This window comes from Lemur catta, chromosome 6, assembly GCF_020740605.2.
Source record: "Lemur catta isolate mLemCat1 chromosome 6, mLemCat1.pri, whole genome shotgun sequence".
Taxonomy (NCBI): Eukaryota; Metazoa; Chordata; class Mammalia; order Primates; family Lemuridae; genus Lemur; species Lemur catta.
Genome location: NC_059133.1, coordinates 7,650,503 through 7,672,181, shown reverse-complemented (window position 1 = coordinate 7,672,181; position 21,679 = coordinate 7,650,503). Strand labels below are relative to the sequence as shown.

Genomic DNA, 21,679 nt, shown 5'->3' with positions numbered 1-21,679 from the left:
AATTAAACTTTAACATATCATAGCTATATATGTATAAGAAAAAACAGAGTATATATAAGGTTTGGTACTATCCACAGTTTCAAGCATCCACTGGGGGTCTTGGAACACATCCCCCACAGATGGGGGGACTACTGTATATGAATTTCTATTTGGTCCCATCGAGTTAAGGAAATTTTCATATAATAAGGGGATTAATATTTATTCAATGCTTACTTATGTGGCAGGCACTGTTGTAGATATTTTAAACATGTTTTCTAATTTAATATTCCTAATGATTCTATGTGGTAGGTAATATTCCATTTTATAGATAAGAACAGGCCCAGAAAGGTTAGGAAAGGCTAGCAAATGGCAGAGTTAGTTAGGATTACAACCCAATTCTGTATCACCCTCAAATCAGAGTTCTTTCCACTCCTCTGAGTTGGTTTCTTAACTTCAAAAAACAGAGAAGAACAGAACCTGTTGGATGGGGTGGAGCAAGGTGGCCTCAATGACACATACTGCTAACTGCAAATGTGGGTCCAGGCAACATGGAAAAGTTAGCTTGACCACAGCACCAGGCGAAGGAAGACTAAGAAGAGGGGTTCAGGGACTCTTCTAAGGAACCCAGGGCCCTCAGGCATTAAAAATCATAGTTCAAAAGCTGGGGCTCACCATGAAGCAGCTTCTGGCACTGATACTAGAAGGCAAGCTGGGAGGGGTGAGAAGGCCAGAGGAATTCACTAGCTGCTCAGGGCCTGGACAGGAGAACCAGAAACGAAGACCAAGAAAAGAATTCAAGACAATACTGACCAATCCCAAAAGACTTTCTCATATATACATATATATACATACATACATATATATATATATATATTTTTTTTTAGAGATGGGGTCTTGCTACATTGCCCAGGCCGTTCTCAAACTCCTGGCTTCAAGTGATCCTCCTGCCTTGGCCTCCCAAAATGCTGGAATTACAGGTATGACCCACTGCATCTGGCCAAAACTTTCATTTTATAACAACAACATTACAATCTCACTGAATCCTCTTCACATTCCATGAGGTAAGGGACTGTTATTCCAATTTTATGTGTGATGAAACTGACACTTGCTGAGATGCAGTAACCTGTCAGCTCATTCACTGAGTGGTGGACCCCAACCCAGGTCTAGTTCTGTCTCCCTTTTCTTCCCTTGTGTAAACCTCCTGACAAGTGTGTTGGTTACTCAGACCCTGAGTAGCCCAGCCAAGTTTGTGCTTCTCTTTCCCCATTTTAAATTCTGCCCTCTGACAGCAGGCTCAGCAATTTCAATAGCCACTTCTGCCAGGTGAGAGGAGGGAGCAATGGCCCCTCTTCCTTCAGGTTTCTCTCAGGACTTCCCATTAGGCACTTCTTAGGTTAATCTGGGGAGAGGCTGGAGGGGGGACAGCAAGTGATCTTGGTGCACTGGGCTTTGAGGTCAGGAGGGCAATCCCTGTGTGTCCAGCCAGCATTGTTAAAAGCCACACTGTGGAGGGGAGCCTAGTGAAGGAGATGTAAGAATGATGCATGTAAGCCCTGGGCCCCCCCCCTTTTTTTTTAATTCTTATTTCAGCATACTGTGGGGGTACAAAAGTTAAGGTTACGTATACTGCCCTTGCCCCTCCCCCACCCCCGAGTCAGAGCTTCAAACGTGTCCATCCCCTAGACAGTGCACATCGCCCTCATTATGTATATATACACCCATCCCCTCCCCCACCCACATCTGCCCAACACCCGATCAATGTTATTCCTAAATGTGCTCTTAGCCTTCTTAATGTAGGAGCAAATGACAATGGGGAGTCAAAATCACCTCAAGCTTCCATGAGACACAAGGGAGCAGAGCAAAGCAGAAAACAGGCTTCAAAGCTTAGGCCTCTGCTAGTTGTGGAAAACACCAAAAGACTCAAAGTTAACCCATAAAATATGTGTCCAACTAGAAGTGCTGCATTCATCTTGCACTCTATCTCCCCCTTCCCTGCTGCCTTGACAGCTTTGCCAGGAGGAACCAGGATATTACTGACTCAAAATCAAATTTGCAGCCAGGCACAGTGGTCTCACCTATAATCCTAGCACTCTGGGAGGCCAAGGCAGGGGGAGGATCGCTTGAGGCGGGTTCAAGACCACCCTGAGCAACATGGTGAGACCTCGTCTCTACCAAAAATGGGAAAATTAGCTGGGTATGGTGGCGTGTTCCTGTAGTCCCAGATACTGAGAAGGCTCAGGCAGGAGGACTGCTTGACCCCAGAAGTTTCAGGTTGCAGTGAACTATGATGATGCCACTGAACTCTACCCTGGGCAACAGAGCAAGAACCTATCTCAAAACAAACAAACACCACATTTTTCTAGAAACTCCTAGAAGGCAGTCTCTGGAAAGAGAAACTCCCGAAGACCAATGCAAACACAACAGTTGTGTGTGTTGTTTATAAGAATATACAGTTTTAGTGTCAGAGGTCAGTTCTTGATCCTTTTCTGCCACCCTGGTAGCTGGTTCCATTACAGCTCTTATATTGCTTTGTGTGAACAAAGGGAAGTTTCTAGCACGTACTGAAAGGAAAAATAACCAAGGCCCCCACAGAAATCAAATGAACAGAAGTGGCCAAGAGGTGTGGCATTCTTAATCACAGTTTCAGTTCTAGATGTGGGTCCTGCCCCTGGCTGGTTATAACTACCAATTAATATTCTGTTCCTACTCTCCAGCACCCATTTCCTTTCTCCCCTGGCCCATTTGCTGTCTTAATTGAGGTCACTTATGAAAAAAACAGAAAAACTATTTCCATTTTCTTTTTAAAAATATATTGGCATCCATTTAAAACGGAGAACTCAATGCTATGCTTAGTGTGTGTATGCATGGATTTGTGCTGACAGTGCAGGGGCCAGCCTGGTCTTGATTTAATCTGGCACTAAAGAGTAAGCATGAGGACCCTTAAAAACGAATCTGTCTCAGTAATTTAGGACATCAAACTAGCACTTTCCCCTCACCAGCTCCAGATTTACTTAAACATGCAGGCAAGTGAGTTGTCTAGGATCCACAAAGCAATTCTGGAAATGCCTCTCAGCAGGGAATGACAGCAATTCACCATCAAGCCTCATTTCTTTATCGTTATCATTAAGGAATATATATTAGGTACCTGGGTCTAGATGTCACTTTATTAGATGCTGTCATTAAAAAAAAAAAGAAAGATGGCTCCCATCCTTGATAATATGCCAGAAGCTCACCAACAATTCTGTATTCAGAGGAACTCAAAGGCTATGAACATAATACAGTTAACAGACGTCACTGGAGTGGTGCAGTCCAAGCAGCCCTTCTTTCAGGCAAGCCTGTTGGGTTTCTTTTTCCACCGTAGAAGCAGTAGGTATATACACAGTGCATCAGTGGGGGGCTGTGTGTATGGGAAGAAACACATACAACAAACCAGGTAGGAAACCAGAAATATTATGTAGCCGTCCATCTATGTATCCGATAAACAATTCTCAAGTACGTACTATGCCAGTTATTGAGGACAAGGATAGAAAGATGGGGTCCCAGCCCTCCATGACAGCTCACGGTCTGAAGGGCAAAGAGACAAACAGTTATGATCCAAGACGGAAGTACAATAGTGGAGGTAATTTAAGGTGCAACAAAGGACAGAAGAGGCAAAACGAGCCCCCAGGAAAAGAGTGTGTGAACTGTCCAGGAAGATTTTACAGAGAAAAAGTCAAATGAAGTGAATAGGAGCACCACAGGTAGACAGGGAAGAGTGGGGAGATCATCACAGGCCAAGGAAGAGCAAGAGCACAAATACGAAGATATAAAAGAACAAGGCAATTTTAAGAAACTCCAAGAACTCTGATACGGCTGGACCAAAGAGTTCACGTGGGGATGATGTGGCTGGAAGGGCTGGCAGGGCCCAGTCCATGAAGAACTTTTCTGTGCTACTGTAGGGACTTCTGCTTCAGTGAAGATGGGGTAGACATATTTTTCTGTGTCTTCCTACTAAGTACAAGTTAAAACTCTGGACATTCTATATAAAACAAACAAAAGTAGATTCTGAAAGGTAGAGAGAAGGAGGCAGACTGGCTAGAGATCTTGGCACCCAAGGAATGACATAGTGGCAAGTTCCCTGGAGTTTTTTTTTTTTTTTTAATTTGTCTTCATATATTCCCAACTTTGAGGTTAAGAAGCTGGCAACCTGGAAATGCCAATGGGTGTACACAAAAGAAGGCCCAATAAAATGTGCTCTCTCTAGCCAAAGGACCAGGAAAGGGCAGCCTAGCGAGACAAAAGACTTTCAGACAGTAATTGCTCTACTCTAAACACCACAGAAAAAAATGGTGGCCTCACACCCCCCGACTCCTCGTAAAGGCCAAGTTGGGAGTCTAGACTTCCACCCTCACAAAGTTGTAATGAGGTGCCCCAATACCCCTGCTGGTGTGGTGTCAGAGAGGGTCAAGCAGGAAGCGGGGGCTTTCATGCTCATCAGCCAGTAACAAACACACTCCCAACCATAAGTGGAGACCAAATGGGGTGTCTGGACTTACATCCCTACTTAACATTAACGAGGAACTCCTCCCTCTCCTCGCTGGGTGATGCCAGAGGAGGGCTGGTGGAGAGCCAGGACTTTCACCATTGTCCAGTGGTAACAAGGTCACCCCCATGCAGTGTTAGCACAGACCACATGGGGAGGTGGAACTCTCGTCCTCAATGGAAAGTCCTTCTCCCACCACCAACTTAGATATCAATGACTGCCAAATGGGGAACTTCTACCTCCATCTCCATCTGGTCATAACGAGATAGCACTATCCCCACCTTTCCCTAGGAGCAGTGTCAAGAGAAAGTCAGCTAAAACAGAAGAAATAAAATGCAGAGGCTTAAAATATATTATATAAATGTCCAGGTTTCAATAAAAAAACAACACACCAAGAACCAGGAAGATCTCACGCTGAAAAAGAGAAAATCAAAAATCTAACACCAAGACCACAGATGCAACAATTATCTGATAAAGATTTTGAAGCAACCATGATAAAAAGTGCTTCAATGGGCTGGGTGTGGTGCCTGTAATCCCAGCACTTTTGGAGGCTGAGGTGGGAGGATCACTTGAGGCCAGGACCTCGAGACCAGCCTGGGCAACACAGCAAGACCCTGTCTCTACAAAAAAAATTTAATAATTAGCTGGGTGTGGTGGTGCATGCCTATAGTCGTAGCTACTCAGGAGGCTGGGGCAGGAGGATCGCCTGAGCCCAGGAGTTCAAGGTTATGGTGAGCTATGATTTGCCACTACATTCCAAACTGGGTGACCCTGTCTTAGGAGGTCTCAGCAAAGAAACTGAAGATATAAAGAAGAACACATGAAAATTTTATAAACGAGAAACATAATAATTGAAATAAAAAGCTCAGTGGGTGGGCTCAACAGCAGAAATGGAGGGGACAAAGAAATGAACCAGGGAACTGGAAGACAGAATAATTTGAACAACAGAAAGAAAACAGACTAAAAAAAAAATGAACAGAGCCCCAGGAACCTGTGGGACTTTAACACAAAATCTAACATCATGTCACCAAAGTCCTGAAAGAGAAGAAAAAGAGAGTGGGATTGAAAAGAGAGTGGGATTGAAAAAGTACTTAAATGGCTGAAAACTTTCCAAATTTGGAAAGAGACATAAGTCTACAGATTCAACAGGCTGAGTAAACCCCAAATAAAGACCAACTTAAGAACTAATTTGAATGACAGTGTATTTTTCATCAGAATCCACAGACAACAGAAAGAAGTGGCACAATATTTTCCAAGTGCTATTAAGGATTGTATCCTGAGAACAATGTGTAGCCACCACACTAACTAGGGGGAGTGAGGACATCAGAGCTGCACGGAGGAGGAGGGGCAGTTGTTTCTAACTTGACGTTTTACATTTAAAATATAAAATGAGTAGAAACACATCTGGTAATTGCCATGTATTCATTTCATCCCCTACCCCCATCTGCAGTCACATGGACCCTTTCCCTTGCTCTTCCCCCTTTTAATTTTGAATTTTTCAAACCTATAAAAACAACAAAAGAAAAAATAATGAACAGCCTTATAACTTTGACCTAGATTCACCAGTTATCTTTTAGCCAAATTTCTCTCTCTCTCATACACACACACTTATCAATTTTTTTGGTTTATGGAATCACCTCAAAGTAAGTTGCAGGTAACATCATGACATTTTACCCAAAATTCTTCAGTGTGCATAAATGTCCTCAGAATGAGGACATTCTCTTATATAACTAAGATACTTTATTCACACCTGTGAAAATTAACATTAATGCAATAATCTAATCTACAGTCCATATTTGAATTTCTTCAATTACCCCCCAAAATGTCTTTTATAACTATTTGGATTTTCCCCCTAATCCAAGACTGAATCAAGAATCATGCACTGGCCAGGCGCAGTGGCTCACGCCTGTAATCCCAGCACTCTGGGAGGCTGAGGCAGGAGGATCGCTTGAACTCAGGACTTTGAGACCAGCCTGAGCAAGAGTGAGACCCTGTCTCTCCTAAAAAATAGAAAGAACTTTGGCCAGGCAACTAAAAATATAAAAAATTAGCTGGGCGTAGTAGCATACGCCTGTAATCCCAACTATTCGGGAGGCTGAGGCAGGAGGATCACTTGAGCCCAGGAGTTTGGGGTTGCTGTGAGCCAGGCTGATGCCACGGCACTCTAGCCAGGGCAACAGAGTAAGACTCTGTCTCAAAAAAAAAAAAAAAAAAAAAAAAAAAAATCACGCACTGCATTCCGTTATTGTTTCCTTAGTCACAATCTAGAACAGAACTGCCTTTTTTGTTTTCATGACACTTACTTGTTTTAAGTATCTAAGCCAGTTGTCTTGCACAATGTTCTACATTCTGAATTTGTTTCCTCACAATTACATTTATGCTAAATATTTTTGGCAAGAAGACTACATAGGTAATATGTATTTATTAATATCAAGAGGCATATGATATCAGGCTGTATAACCACTGATTGTGCTAAAAGTTTAAAAGGTGGCACCAAATCTCTCCATCTTAAAGGTAGCATTTCCCTGTTTGTAATTTATATGTAATCTGTGGGGTAACATTTTAAGGCCGTGTGAAAACCCTGTTCCCCCAAAACCAACTACCTAATGGTTCTAGCACCTATTGATGATCCTTGTCTGAACCGATTTTTGTAAGCTGAATTGCAAAATAGTGAGAATTGCATTTTTACACAATCACTCTAGTAATGATCAGGAGGCCATTTAGAAGAACAAAATGGAGTGACTGCGTGAATGAATGGTTGTGAGGACATGCTGAATATGAGGTGATAGTGAGATACTCTATTAAGAAATATCCAAGTGGGGTGTATGTGTGAAATATCCAAGTGGGGTGTATGTGTCTGTGTATCAAAACTTCCTAATACTGTGTGTGTGTGTGTGTGTGTGTGGTGTGTGTAGAGATGTTAACTAACAGTGAGGAAGTCAGGTAAAATAACGGTTGCAAAGTTTCCAGAGGATTACTATACTTACAACACGGCCAGTGGTCTCAGAGCTATGCCAGTGGGCTGGTGGAGGCAGAAACTTACTGCAACAGATTGAGGAGTGAATAGAAGGGAGAAAGTCGAGTCAGAGGTATGTGTCCCTAAGAGGTTAGAGAAGTGCTAAGAGTTTATTACTCACTCAGTCTTTTAACAAATACTTGAGAGCTCATGTGCCAAACCCCATTTTGGTGCTGGAATTTCCATGCCTTTGAGGAGCTTACACTCGAGTGAAGAAAGACACACATAAAACAAATAAGCACGTAACCCAGTAGGAGGTAGTATATACTACGAAGAAATGTAAAGCAGGGTATGGGTGATAGAGTGACAGGTGAAGCCATTTTATATGGAGTGGTCAGGGAAAGACTTTCTGACAAGGTAACATTTGAGTAGAGACCTAAAGGAAGGGAGAAAGCCCAATAGCCATCTGGGGAAGAGCCTTCCAGGCAAGGAGAACAGCAAGTGCGAAGGCTTTGTGTGACAGAGGGACATGAAGGAGGTCAGGGTAGCAGTGCAGAGTGAAGAAAAGACAAGACTGGTGGTGATGCAGTAAGAGACAAAGCCATAAAAGGTGCTGTAAGATTCTGGATTTTGCTCTGTTCTCAAGGGGCACTAGAGGAAATAAAATGAGGAGAAGAAATAAAGTAGGATGGTGCCTGTGAACCTGGACATTGACAAAGAGGATTCCAAGAGTAACATAAATAAAAAGATTTGCTGCAAAGGGTCTCCTTGTTTTCCCTCTGATATTTGCACAATGTGTTAGAAATTACCATATTTGGGCTTCTTGGTACCTACTACTTTCCATATTTTACAGTTGAGAACTGACTTGCCTGAGATCACTTTCTAATCAACTGCAGAATGAAGACTAGACTCTGGATTCTTCTGATTCTAAAATTCAGATCAAGTAGGAGAGGGAGGGGGGAAGAGATGAGGGGAGAGGAATAGAATAGACGCTTCCCTGAACAACCATCTTCCCTGCCCCCCCCCCCCCCGCCAAATCCCGTGATAGTTACAAAAAAAAAAAGTGATTTTAATCAGATTTTTTACATTTTGCCTTCTTTTCCTGGCTATTCCTTTGGAAATAAAGCTGCCTTGTCATTTTCTCTAACATTAGCAGCTGGACAGAAGGGAGGGCTTCAGATCCAACCTTAGAAAATGTTGAGGGGGCACACATTCTCCTATTCCTTTTCCCTCCTGCTCTCTCTTGAAGGGGCCAACATAGCAGAAAAGGGAGTCACTGTACAATCAAACTCCATCCAAAGTTGTTTTGTTTGTTTGTTTGTTTGTTTTGAGACAGAGTCTTACTCTGTTGCCCAGGCTAGAGTGTCGTGGCCTCAGCCTAGCTCACAGCAACCTCAAACTCCTGGGCTCAAGCGATCCTTCTGCCTCAGCCTCCAGAGTAGTTGGGACCACAGGCATGTGCCACCATGCCCGGCTAATTTTTTTCTATATATATTTTTAGCTGTCCAGATCATTTCTTTATATTTTTTTAGTAGAGATGGGGTCTCGCTCTTGCTCAGGCTGGTCTCGAACTCCTGACCTTGAGCAATCCTCCCGCCTCAGCCTCCCAAAGTGCTAGGATTACAGGCGTGAGCCACCACGCCCGGCCACCACACCCGGCCTCCATCCAAAGTTAACTGAGCCTTTTGCCACATTACCTGGTCCTAGCATAAGAGTTTGTCACACAGCTCTAGGCAGTTTATTGACTTGCCAAAACTGACCACTGACATGGTGCAAGGCCACAAGAGAGGCAAGTGAGTCAGGCTTTTCCCAGCACTGGAGACGGGTTCATAAGTTGTCTGTACCCAGTTATCTTACATGCAGCACACTCATCTATCTTTGAAATCTGCCATTGCTCTTCAATCACGTGGACAAAGCAATTCTCTACTTGAGAACTCCTGGGAGAAGACAATAACAATATTCTACCCCATACTAAAAATGAAAAGGGGGACAATGCCAACAACCCGTGGCCCAGTGTTTCTTCAAGTGTGGCTCAAGAACCATTTGCATCAGGCCGGGCGTGGTGGCTCACGCCTGTAATCCTAGCACTCTGGAGACCGAGGCAGGCGGATCATTTGAGCTCAGGAGTTCGAGACCAGCCTGAGCAAGAGAAAGACTCCGTCTCTACTGAAAATAGAAAGAAATTATATAGACAACTAAAAATATACATACAAAAAATTAGCTGGTCATGATGGTGCATGCCTGTAGTCCCAGCTACTCGAGAGACTAAGGCAGAAGGATTGCTTGAGCCCAGGAGTTTGAGGTTGCTGTGAGCTAGCCTGACGCCATGGCACTCTAGCCCGGACAACAGAATGAGACTCTGTCTCAAAAAAAAAAGAGCCAATTGCATGAAGAATGTCTCTGAAGTACAAGACTCTCTCTGGAATGCAGATTCCTAGGCCTCAAGTATTTTAATCCTTAGTAAGCTCTTTGAGTGATGCTGGTGCCACTAAATTTGAAAAACATTGCTTCCCTAGTCCATAAGACAAAGAAGAGGTGAGAAAGTAAGAATTTTATTTGCTCACTCTCCACCACAGGTGCTGATTAAAAAGTACATTTAGTAAACAAGGACTTAATAAATTTTCTCAACAGAGCAGAGGCCGGCTATGTCACCGCTGTGTAAGGGTTGTCTCTAACATTAGGTGGATGGATTTTTCTTAGGGTTTGCCATCCAGGCAGAGTGGAGGCTCTTAACCTGGGACATGCTGTACCAGCTTTAGAGTAACTATAAATCCCTGGAAATTCTGCGCTGAATTTTGGGTGATTGCTGGGGCAACTGGTTAGCAAGAAGATGTGCAAGATTCTCCAAGGAGAATTTATGGCACAAAAGAAATCAAGAACCTCTGATTTAACCAAGGGCTATTATGACAGAAGTGGAAAGATGCCCACTGCCTTCCCATCTCACAAGTAGTAGACATGAGCAGCAACCTGGAAGCAATTTTACTGGAGGGCTTAAAAGTGATACATTACTCCCAACTCCACCATCTTTTACCTAACCTCACCAACTATAGGTCCTGATCTGATGCTATTTCAATTTTCAAAGCTGAAATTTTGGTGAAAGCATAGTAGGGTATCATCACAAAATACCCATGTGGACATGAACCACTATAATCTGTGACCTTCAGGAATTAGCACAGGATTTGAAGCCAGAAATCCTAGACTTGATCTACCTGTCTTTCAGTGGCAGTGTGACCTAGGACAGTGTGAACCCCTCTAAGGTTCAGTATCCTCATCTGCAAAATGCTAACTACAGTACTGGGTGATTATTAGCACTGAAGTGAAAGTGCTTTGCCCATCTGCTAGAAGCTATGTTAAGCTTAAGGCAATGTTACTGCTCTAACTTCTTTTCTGTATCATCTTCCTTCTAAAATAAACAGCATGTGTGTAGAGTCAAATGCTGAGAGCCAATTGGGCTTCACTTTCATTTTTTGTCTTTCTGTTTTTAGCTGACACTCTAAAATGCCTACAAAAATATCCTGTAACAAAGAGTTGTGTCAACAGTTCCAGGGACTGACCGTGACAGTGAGAACCAAAACTAAGTTCATATGAACCAAAGAAAGAACTTCAGTGGCAGTGTTGTGGAGAAGGGACCACACATTCTGGGGCAAGCAAGGATCCAAACCAACAGTCATAAAACGCTCTTCATACACATCCTGTTTTGGTATGCAGGCTTGCCATATCAGCACCTGGGCTGTCACCCCCACCCAAACCAGCAGGAAGGCCAACTAACAAGAATGAATGTAAGAAGTGGAGACTCAACGATGCTAAATGCAAACTGCTCCAGAGTCTCCCACGTTTGACTCACTGATGGTAAAAGACGCTCAAGACTGGTTGAGGTGAGCAAACAATCTCGTACAGCTTAAGTGTCAACAGATACAGTGAACTCTAAAAGGTTAAAATATTAGGAGACAGATATTTTGAACTTGACCTTCCAAGCTTCTCTTTTTGAAGGCCCCATAATCAATATGCCTAAGTGATCTATTTACACACAAGCTCCAAATCACCTTTGCCCTTCTTCAAATAACATCCCACTATGCTGAAGAACTGTAAATCTTCACCACTATCAGGGGGCCCTTTGGGCATGTGATTCTTTAGGACTTGTATTGTTTGGATAAAATAAGTGAGTAGCACCAACAAGTGACTTTATAACCTTATCTACTTCATTTATTACCTTGAAAAGAAGTTGGCCTTGAATATCTCAGATTCTTCAAGAAGCAATTATTAAATGAAATGTAACACCTACTGTACTTTTTAGATATTAAATTGTATCAAGAATTGTATCAATATCAGGAGGGCCTGGCCTCACTGCCTGCAATCTCAGAGCGCTTTGGGAGGCCGAGGCGGGAGGATTGTGTTAGGTGAGGAGTTCAAGACCAAATGCAGTGACAGCAAGACCCTGTCTCTACAAAAAATAAAAAAGAATTACCCAGTTGTGGTGGTACACACCTGTAGTCATAGCTAACTCAGGAGGCTACGGCAGGAAGATCACTTGAGCCCAAGCTGCAGTGATCCAGCCTAGGCAACAGAGTAAGGCCCTATCTCTTAAACCAACCAACAAACAAAAAACAACTCATATCAAGGAGACTACTTTCAGTGGTGGATGATGAGAAATTTCTTAAATGGGTACAATGTACCTTATTTAGGTGATTGGTTCATTAAAACCCCAGACAGACCTCACCACTATAGCAATATATCCATGTAACAAAATTGCACTTGTATCCCTTAAATTTATAAAAACAAAAAAAGATGACTACTTTCCATGGCCTGTTCAAACAGCTCACTGATGGATTCTTTGGATTCAACAATGAATACACTCAGAACATGAACACACAACTGACTCCGCAATATTAATTTAGTATTTGTTAACAACTCAAGGAGGTTCTATGCTAGTCACTGATCATTGAGATAGAAATACACCCTACAACAACACGAAGAGAGATGAGGATGCTGACATCTATCACAAATGCAATATAAAACACCTGGGAGTGATATGCCCAGTTGGTTTTCTCCTGGGATAAATGAGAAGATTACTGAGGCCGCATGCCTAACACAATTTTTTCTCAGCTTCAAATCTAGGAATCAGGTTAGCCTCACTCCTGGAGCACGTTTCCCTATGGTGTTTATCAAATGCCATTTAAACCAGGGATTCAACTACAGTTAAATGGTCACATTCCTGTGGTGAAGATAAACCATCTCATGAAGGAGGTGGCAGGGGGAGGGGGGGAAAGGCAGGGGAAACTATCTCTTTCATCCAAAGATATCTCTATATCTGAAAGAGCCAAATGAGTCAGACCAACATGCCCTGCAACTGAGCTGAGGGATACCTAGGGTGGGGACCAGACTGGGGTAGTAGGCCAACTGTGGGGCTTGGGGGAAGCTTTTTCGAGCTCTTACTGGTTGGATCTTGCCCAAACTTCTTTGGCTCACAGGCAGCAATTCAGAGACTACCACGCAGAGCTTCTAGCAATTTCCAAATGGACTGGAACAAACAGGAGATGATCAACCCCAGAGAGACCAAGATCTACCCTCACCCGAGTCCCCATCCCAAACTCACTCATCTATGAAGTATCCTTTGGGACATAATGTCCCTGACAGTGTAACACTTCACTTAAAAGCAAAGAAATGACATTTCCTTAAAACCTACTATTTTATAAGGAAAAAAGGGAGGGGGCAGATCACTCTCAAACCAGACCCTCATCTGGCCTGGAATCAATGCTGTGTCCTCACTGGTAAACATTTCTGTCTCTTGGCAAGTTGCCTAGGAATTAAAAAACATTATTTCCAACATAACAATGTGGTGTTTTTTGTTTTGTTTTGTTTTGTTTTTAAGAGAAAGAGGTTAAAAAGAAATATCCACTACCAGAGAGCAGGCAAGCTAATAAAATGATAGTCCTACTAATATATGACCAAATGGTGAATGATTTTAACAGAGTAGCAAGTTGGGCTAGTGGTTCTTTAACTTTTAACAATTTATAGCAAATACTTTTTAATCCACTGGTAGGAAGGAAAGTAAAATTAAGGATTTTATTTATTGAAAATAGTTCTTCTTCCTAAACCCTAGTTTTGACAGATCTTAATTAGATAGATATATATTAAAAATCACTATCAGATTCACAAGATGGTAGGCCCAAGCTAATGTTCTTCTCATTCTTAAATGAGAACAATAATGCCTACATCTGTTCTTCAAACCAACTGTGTGGTAAGTTACCACTCTGTGGGTAATCTGAGAGATGGGCTGTTACCCCAGTTTTATAACAATGGAAGTTGAGTTCAGCAAAGTTATTGAGTTGCCTAAAGTTATCTAATTCCTAAGTAGCAGAGTAAGGTGTAAAACTCCACTAATACAATAGCCACTAACCACATGGGACTATTTAAATTTAAATTAATTTTAAATTAAAAATTTAGTTCAACTCAAACGTGCCACATTTTAAGTGCCCCACAGCACATGTAGCTAGTGGCTAGTGTTATAGAATATTTCTATCATTGCATAAAGTGCTATTGGACAGGGCTGGTCTAGAAGGTAGTTCTTTTGAATTCATAGTAATTTGGCAAAAAGATCTCACAGTATCCCAGTATTTAATAAAGACGGCCTAATAGTGACAATATTAAATCATACCCCCTTTCTTATTACAAGAAACTCTGAAACTTCAGGAGGTTGGTTTATCTTCCCAAGGCTTATAAAAACTAAAAACCTAAAAATTATACATAATTTTTAGCAGGGGGGTATATGGAAAATTTCTGTATCTTCTGCTCAATTTTGCTGTGAACCTAGAAGTTCTCTAAAAAATAAAGCCTATTTTTTAAAGATTTAGGGGGTTTTGCTCATTTTATATCTTTATTACATTATCATTGCTGTTAATGTATCTGCTCAGTCTATCATAAAAGAAATTGTAGTCTCTCTATTCTCTGATTTCTATTATCATCTCTGCACAAACTGCGATAGCCTAGGGTATTAGATTCTCTGTATTGGTTAATCTCATTTGTGATTGATGACCTATCCTTTTTTTTTTATTTAGTTTTAAGAGAGCTTTACCAAAATGGATTTGATTCACATGTACTCAGGAAAAAGAATTTTGAAACTTAGGTTATACCTTTCGGTGAAGAATAATGTAAGTAATGATTTTCAAGTTATGAATAACAAAACCATTATTAAGAAGAATTTTAGATTCAGAGGAAAAGGGATGGATCACAGTGATCAATCCTGACACTTCCAAGCATTAAAAATCTTTTGTCAGAGGTAAGAAGAAATTTCTTACCTCTGTTCTGGATGCACAGAAATGCCATTTAAAATGAAAAAAACCCAAGCTCACTGAAGAAGGCAGAGCATAATTATTTCTTCATGTGCCTGCCAAGATATCAAAGTTTTTCTACTACTTGCACATGGGAAAATGAATGATTTGAGGTTAACTGTAGCACTAGAAACATGTTATTGCATGCTTTTTTTCAAGGATTCTCAATGAAATAACAAAAAGCTGAGAAGGAAGAGACATGATTCTCTCACATCCAGAAAGATTACAGGAGACTTATTCCTCATTTGTCTGGGTCAGGAGAACCTCCATGTTTTCCTTTAAAAGGTTATTTCTCTGTAACAGCTCTCACTGCCAGAACATTTTTTCTTAATTTTCACCTTAACCTTATGACCTTGTACACCTTTAAATGTCAAAGAGAAAGGCTGCGGGGGAAGCTTTGTTTGAGAACAGAGTGTACCACATGTGATCCTTCTCCGTGATCTTTCTCCTCTGCGAGTCATCATCCTGGATACAGCAGCATTCCTGGTCTTAACCCTTGGACTTGAAGACTAGCTCCCTATCCGTGCCATCCTCCCTCTCACTCAAGACATGCAGAAGCTTCAGACATCATTAGTGAAAGTTTAGGGCCCACACTATGTGAGCCTCTGTATGTGGTTGAGTTTAAGTGGAGTTGAATTCAAAACATATGTTTACACAGTGAGAATAATAAAGGATATTGGGAAATGACTCTGTTCAACTGCTATCCCCTACAGTTAAGATGCCATGAACAGAGCATATCAAGCAAGCAGGAAAGAAACAGCTATGTGAGAAATGGGGAACTCTTTAATCCTCTAAACCTGTGGTCCCCAACCCCTGGGCCGCAGACCAGTACTGGTCCGTGGCCTGTTAGAGACTGGGCTGCAGAGCTCTGCTTCCCCCCTCCTCTGCCCCTGGAAAAATTGTCTTCCATGAAACTTAGGAACCAGGGGGCCACACAGCAACAGGTGAGTGGCGATTGAGGAAGCCTATTTACAGCCACTCCTCATCGCTCGACTCACCACCTGAGCTCCGCCTCCCCTGCCCACTGGAAAAACCATCTTCCATTAAACTGGTCCCTAGTGCCAAAAAGGTTGGGGACTGCTGCTCTAAACTTCATGGAAAGTCCACAACCCTGAATAATATACAGATTTTGAATAATATACAGAAACGTGAACAACCCTTAAGGGAAGGGAGCCACTGATGCACACTGAGTCCTACAGATATGATGTCAGTACTGACAGCCAGTCCTACATGGCAACTGTGTGCGAGTGTTCTGGGAAATGAGGTGGATGGGTTTTTCCCTTCCCAGAGCTAGAAAAGACTGGAATGAGAAGAATTTGATAAGAGGTACAAACCAGAAATGATGAGACAAAATACAGCCATGTCTATGTTGTTTTTTTTTTTTTTTTGAGACAGAGTCTCGCTCTATTGTCCGGGCTGGAGTGCCATGGCATTGGCCTAGCTCACAGCAAACTCAAACTCCTGGGCTTAAGCAATCCTCCTGCCTCAGTCTCCCGAGTAGCTGGGACTACAGGCATGCACCACCATGCCTGGCTAATTTTTTCTATATATATATTTTTAGCTGTCCAGATCATTTCTTTCTATTTTTAGTAGAGATGGGGTCTCGCTCTTGCTCAGGCTGGTCTCAAACTCCTGACCTGGAGCGATCCTCCCGTCTCAGCCTCCCAGAGTGCTAGGATTACAGGCATGAGCCACCACACCCAGCCCGACTATATTGTTTTTTTCCCTAGCTTGAAGGCCCTGCCTACCTCCTAAGTTGTACAACAAACTTAAATATTAATATAAGGGCTCTTTTCAGAAACTCCTCAGGCCCACAGAATGGGAATGGAAGAAAGCACTTCAAATAAGATGTGACTTTTTCAGGTCTCCAAACCTTCAAATATGCTATTTATGATTTTTCCCCAGCACTCCTCACATTTTCTTTAAGACATGGAGTTGAGGCTAGTGGAAGACAGCAGGGTGAAGGGGTGTCAGGGAGTGCTGACAATTACAACAGGAGTGATGCGACACAGGGTGGTGATGAGACAGGGTCACTCACCTATAGTGGGGCTGGCAAAAAAAATGAGCCTCATCTATCCATGTATCAACAGGTACATGGATGAGCAAGGAACTCACACTTGAAACTACTCCTAGGCTTCAACATTCTCTTTCAGAATCTGAGAGTTTACAACCTACTGCTTTCACTAGAAAAGGAGAAAAATAAGATTGTGTCCATAGCTGAAGGCAGTGGCCCTTGGTAGATGGGACAATGCAATATTCTCATAGAAGCAGGTCATTTCTTTCCTACAGGAAAGGCAATTATTCTCACTTCACAAATACAGAGAACAGCCCAAAGTATACAATTAGATATTCAGAACAATTTTAGAATCTGGGCTTCTGACAGAATGGAAGCATTTCAAATTCTGTGCTCAGAATTTGAAACAGACTGCTCTCAGTTCTGTCTGTCTGTCTTTCTCTCTCATACACACAAGCATGCATGGCACTTTACAACTGTCTTCATTCATTCAGCGCCAGGCACTGAGGACAGAAATATAATTAAGATATTTTCTCAAGGAGTTCGTGGTCTAGTTAGAAGTACAGGCATATAAGCAGATAACTACAATAAAGTGAAGCATCATTTGTCTTAACAACATGGAATACTACAAAAAATGCTAAGCAAGGAGACTGTAATTGATAAATCCTATTAAATGACAATCTCCACTAGTCTCTGTTATTAAATGAAAGACAAGAACAAGAATGAAAGACACTCACCCTGTGCATAGCTTTTAGATCCTGAACATACTACAAATCCTGAGAAGTAGCATTATGCTCTCAGAACTAGTACTGTAATCACAGTCAGCATTCAACTGCTTTTTATTTTGTGTATGGGTAAATTTTGGCTACCCAAATTGTGGCTGTTCAATGTCTTGAAGGTAGGTACCCTGCCTCTTATTTCTTTAATCTTTATAGCATCCAGGACTCCCCTGGGCACAAAGTAGACACTAAATACATAATGTCTTTGGTGAAAGGACATCTTGACCATCTTCACTTACCCCACACTCCCCCTCCACCATGCTCCAGCCACGTTGGCTTCCTTGGTGCTCTTTAAACACGTCAAACTCTCACCTGCACTGGGCCCTTAGGCTTTTTTTCCTCCCTTGAGCCCTCTCCCTGCTTTCTGAATGGCTGCCTCCATCTCATCCTTTGGATCTCAGCTCAAATATTTCCTCTTCAGGGAGGTCTTCCTTAACCATCTTATCCCTATTACTTGTTAACACACCAACCACTTCATTTACTTGATAGCACTTACCATGCTCTGAAATTATCTTATTTATTTGCCTCCTTGTTTATTACCAGTCCTGCCCTTCTAAATATAAATCTGACAGCAGGAACCAGATTTATCTTGCTATATCAACTGGCACATACTAGGTACTCAAATATTCTGAATGAGTGAGTGAATGAAAGGAAAATATGGTGGCAATAGGTCAGCAGGTATTGAGTTAAGGTGAAAAGACATCAGTTCTCCCATTACAGAGCCACAAGTAGTTGTAAGACTTTTTGTTTAACTTCATTAGAGCATATTCAACTGGTGATAACATACAAACAGAAAAGAGGGAGAGCCTATGTTCTCTGATAATGACTTAAAAAAGAAATGTCAGAAAGAGCAGTATCTTGTTGGCTCTAGCTTCTACTCCCTTTATAACGCTGTTAGTATTAAAAGCACATTTTCTTACTTCTAACAGATTCCAAGGTTTGGTTTCATTTCTCCCCTAAGGGATGCAGTTCTGCACCTACTGAGCCTAGCACTGTGAACTACTCCACTCAGCCATGCTCACACCCGTGCCAGCCTTAGGGTATTTGAGGACCTCACTCTAAAGAAAACTGTGGTTGATTCAAAATACCAGATGGTAAAGAGGTTTCTCTTCCTAAGAATCTGAACACAAAGGCAAAGCATATACAACAAGTGGGTTCTTCCTCACAATACCACACCCTTCAGCTCAAGATCTGCCCCTCCTATAGATGGAAGTGTACAGGGTTTGGCAACCCTTTTAAAGGTGCAGTTCCGAAGCTAAGTATGATTCAATGGCAAGCGTTAAACCTAATGATTGTTTCACTGAACTTGATCAATTAGTTATCTTAACTATTTAGCAACTGAGAGTCCCTGAAGTTGGAAAAGCACAAGACAGAAAAGAATGGAAAACAAAACCTGTAGCCCTTGTTTTACATTAGGTATTTCCCACGGCATACTGGGTACATACAACCATGTCCTAAAAGCAACTCTATCAAGTGCTGAGAGAGAGAGAGAGAGAGAGAGAGAGAGAGAGAGAGAGAGAGAGAGAGAGGGAGGCACTTACGCGGCATGATCCCTTGGCTCACCAGTTCTTCCCGGGTCCGGCGCTGCTGGAGCTTCAACTGCAGCACTGCAGGGCAGCAAAGAGAAAGGACAGATGAAGGGTCAGTAGAGTATTCCACCTCAAAAGACACATTTTCAAATGTGTCTTAAAAACAGAAAAATGTAGTGTTAAAAAGAAGGATCCCCTTGAATTGCAACTGTCTGTAATTGCAGAAGTGGCCTGATACAGCAGGGTTTCCGTATTCTGCTGTGGGCGGCAAGAGGAAGTTGCGAAGGGTCTTGCAGGGCGATAACAATCCACAAAGTACCAGAGTCTTGTCTCTTGCTCAAAACCTCCTACAACACTGGGTCCTCCTCCTAAGACTGAAAAACACCAATTCGAAACTCAGAGAAAATATCATAATGAGGACCACCATCCAGCAGAAAAAGCTTTCCAGACGCTCTACACTTTGTTAGAAAATGTTTACCACCATAAGCATAATGAATGAAACAGCTACTCACAGAGATCAGGAAGTATTGGTTGTTTGTATACTCTTTTGTATCTAAAAATTATAGCTATTTCACCAAGCAATGCAGTTTTCTAGACTAGAAAATATTTTACCATTAATATACCTCTTTTCTTCTTCTTCCTCTTCACTTAGAGCCTTCTTCTGTTGAGGTAAAACAACCAAGCAAGATGACTCAAAGCACATCCGGACCAGCAAGAGAATGACGGGTATTTCTCCTGTTTCTACTCTGGCAACACTGCTTAATCAAACAACTTAATAAGGATTTTTTTTTAAGTTAAAAATAAATCATCTCTATTTCAAAAGCCAATGAAACCAAATGGGTGTTACAACCATACACTATGCAGAATGACAATGGCACAGCTGTCATTCAGAGACTAAGTGAGAAAATGTTCAGAGAAGGAGGGTTAGGAGGGTCCCATGCACAAAGGAAAGTCTCCTTACATAGTAAGTCTTCTATTGTAGGGGCCCTGCAAGTCACATCTGAGGGAAACCTGCATCTATTGGGAATCATACTGTCTTAATATCTGACTTTTCCATCCACAGAGCAGATTTTAAGGAGGCCTCCAAGAATGGCAAAACCATAACTAGGGCTCCTGCTTACATCTCAGGTTCAAGAGATCCAAAGTAGAATTTGTCTTTCTCCTAAAAACCTAATCACTTCCCATATCCTTTTTAATGGTATCACTATCCTCTCTAGAACTAATATCAAAATGTTGGCCGGGCATGGTGGCTCACGCCTGTAATCCTAGCACTCTGGGAGGCCGAGGGGGGTGGATCACTCGAGGTCAGGAGTTCGAAACCAGCCTGAGCGAGACCCCGTCTCTACTAAAAATAGAAATAAATTATCTGGACAACTAAAAATATATATAGAAAAAATTAGCCGGGCATGGTGGCACATGCCTGTAGTCCCAGCTACTCGGGAGGCTGAGGCAGTAGGATCGCTTAAGCCCAGGAGTTTGAGGTTGCTGTGAGCTAGGCTGACGCCACGGCACTCACTCTAGCCCGGGCAACAAAGTGAGACTCTGTCTCAAAAAAAAAAAAATGTTTGAGCCAACTTTGACTCCACCTCCTCAGTCCTCTCTTACCAGTTTTACCTCATCCCACTTTCCCCTGCTACAGTGGAAGCTCCCTGGTGTGTCCTTACCTGTGCTATGTCTCTCTCATTCTAAGTCATCTCAAAGTTGTCTAGTTACTCTTCTTCAAGTACCATGAACTTTCTGCCCTTTTTATCTGAACTCCCAACTCACCCCCCAGCATTCAGAATTACTCTAGACCTCCTGTAAGCTACCTTTTACGTGTTATAAAAAGGATAGTAATATTCTGCCCTGCATAATAGTTACCCCCTGAACATATCTTATCTCTCCTACCAGTTTATAAACTTCTAGAAAGCAGGGAATATATCTTTTTGATAAATGCCCCCCCACGGCACTTAATATATGTAGGCTTTTTTTTTTTTTTTTGGAGTCAGAGTCTCACTCTATTGCCCAGGCTAGAGTGCCGTGGCACAGCCTAGCTCACAGCAACCTCAAACTCCCGGGCTCAAACGATCCTCCTGCCTCGGCCTCCCAAGTAGCTGGGACTACAGGCATGCACCACCATGCCCGGCTAATTTTTTCTATATATATTTTTAGTTGTCCATATAATTTCTTTTTTTTTTTTTTAGTGGAGACAGGGTCTGGCTCTTGCTCAGGCTGGTCTCGAACTCCTGAGCTCAAATGATCCACCCACCTAGGCCTCCCAGAGTGGTAGGATTACAAGCGTGAGCCACTGCACCCAGCCATATGTAGGCATTTAATAATTGTTTCTTGAATTGGATCTCAACTCCATTGACTGGGTGATATATGTAGTCTGAGAAATCTAACCAAGAGGTTATTATTTTACAAATTAACATCGTTAAAAACAAAGCCTTGGAGAATTAAATGATAAAAACTGCAACAGCTACACTAGTAGCTGACGTTTATTGAGCAGGTACTCTGTGCCAGACACTGTTCTACATACTTTTAACTCATTTAATCTTCATAACATCTATATGAAGACAGATATTATTAATCC

At 42.1% G+C, this 21,679-nt stretch overlaps 1 protein-coding gene across 6 annotated transcripts in view; it reads right to left on the bottom strand.

Annotated features, from left to right (window-relative positions):
- The window catches only part of MRTFA (myocardin related transcription factor A), a 181,449-nt gene that overhangs the window by 25,791 nt on the left and 133,979 nt on the right, over window positions 1–21,679 (bottom strand). For all 6 annotated transcript variants that reach the window (XM_045554845.1, XM_045554844.1, XM_045554846.1 and 3 more), the window contains one exon: window positions 19,120–19,185. In XM_045554845.1, the coding sequence (XP_045410801.1) occupies window positions 19,120–19,126 (7 nt within the window). In that variant the 5' untranslated portion in view covers window positions 19,127–19,185. The remainder of the gene's footprint in view (window positions 1–19,119; window positions 19,186–21,679) is intronic.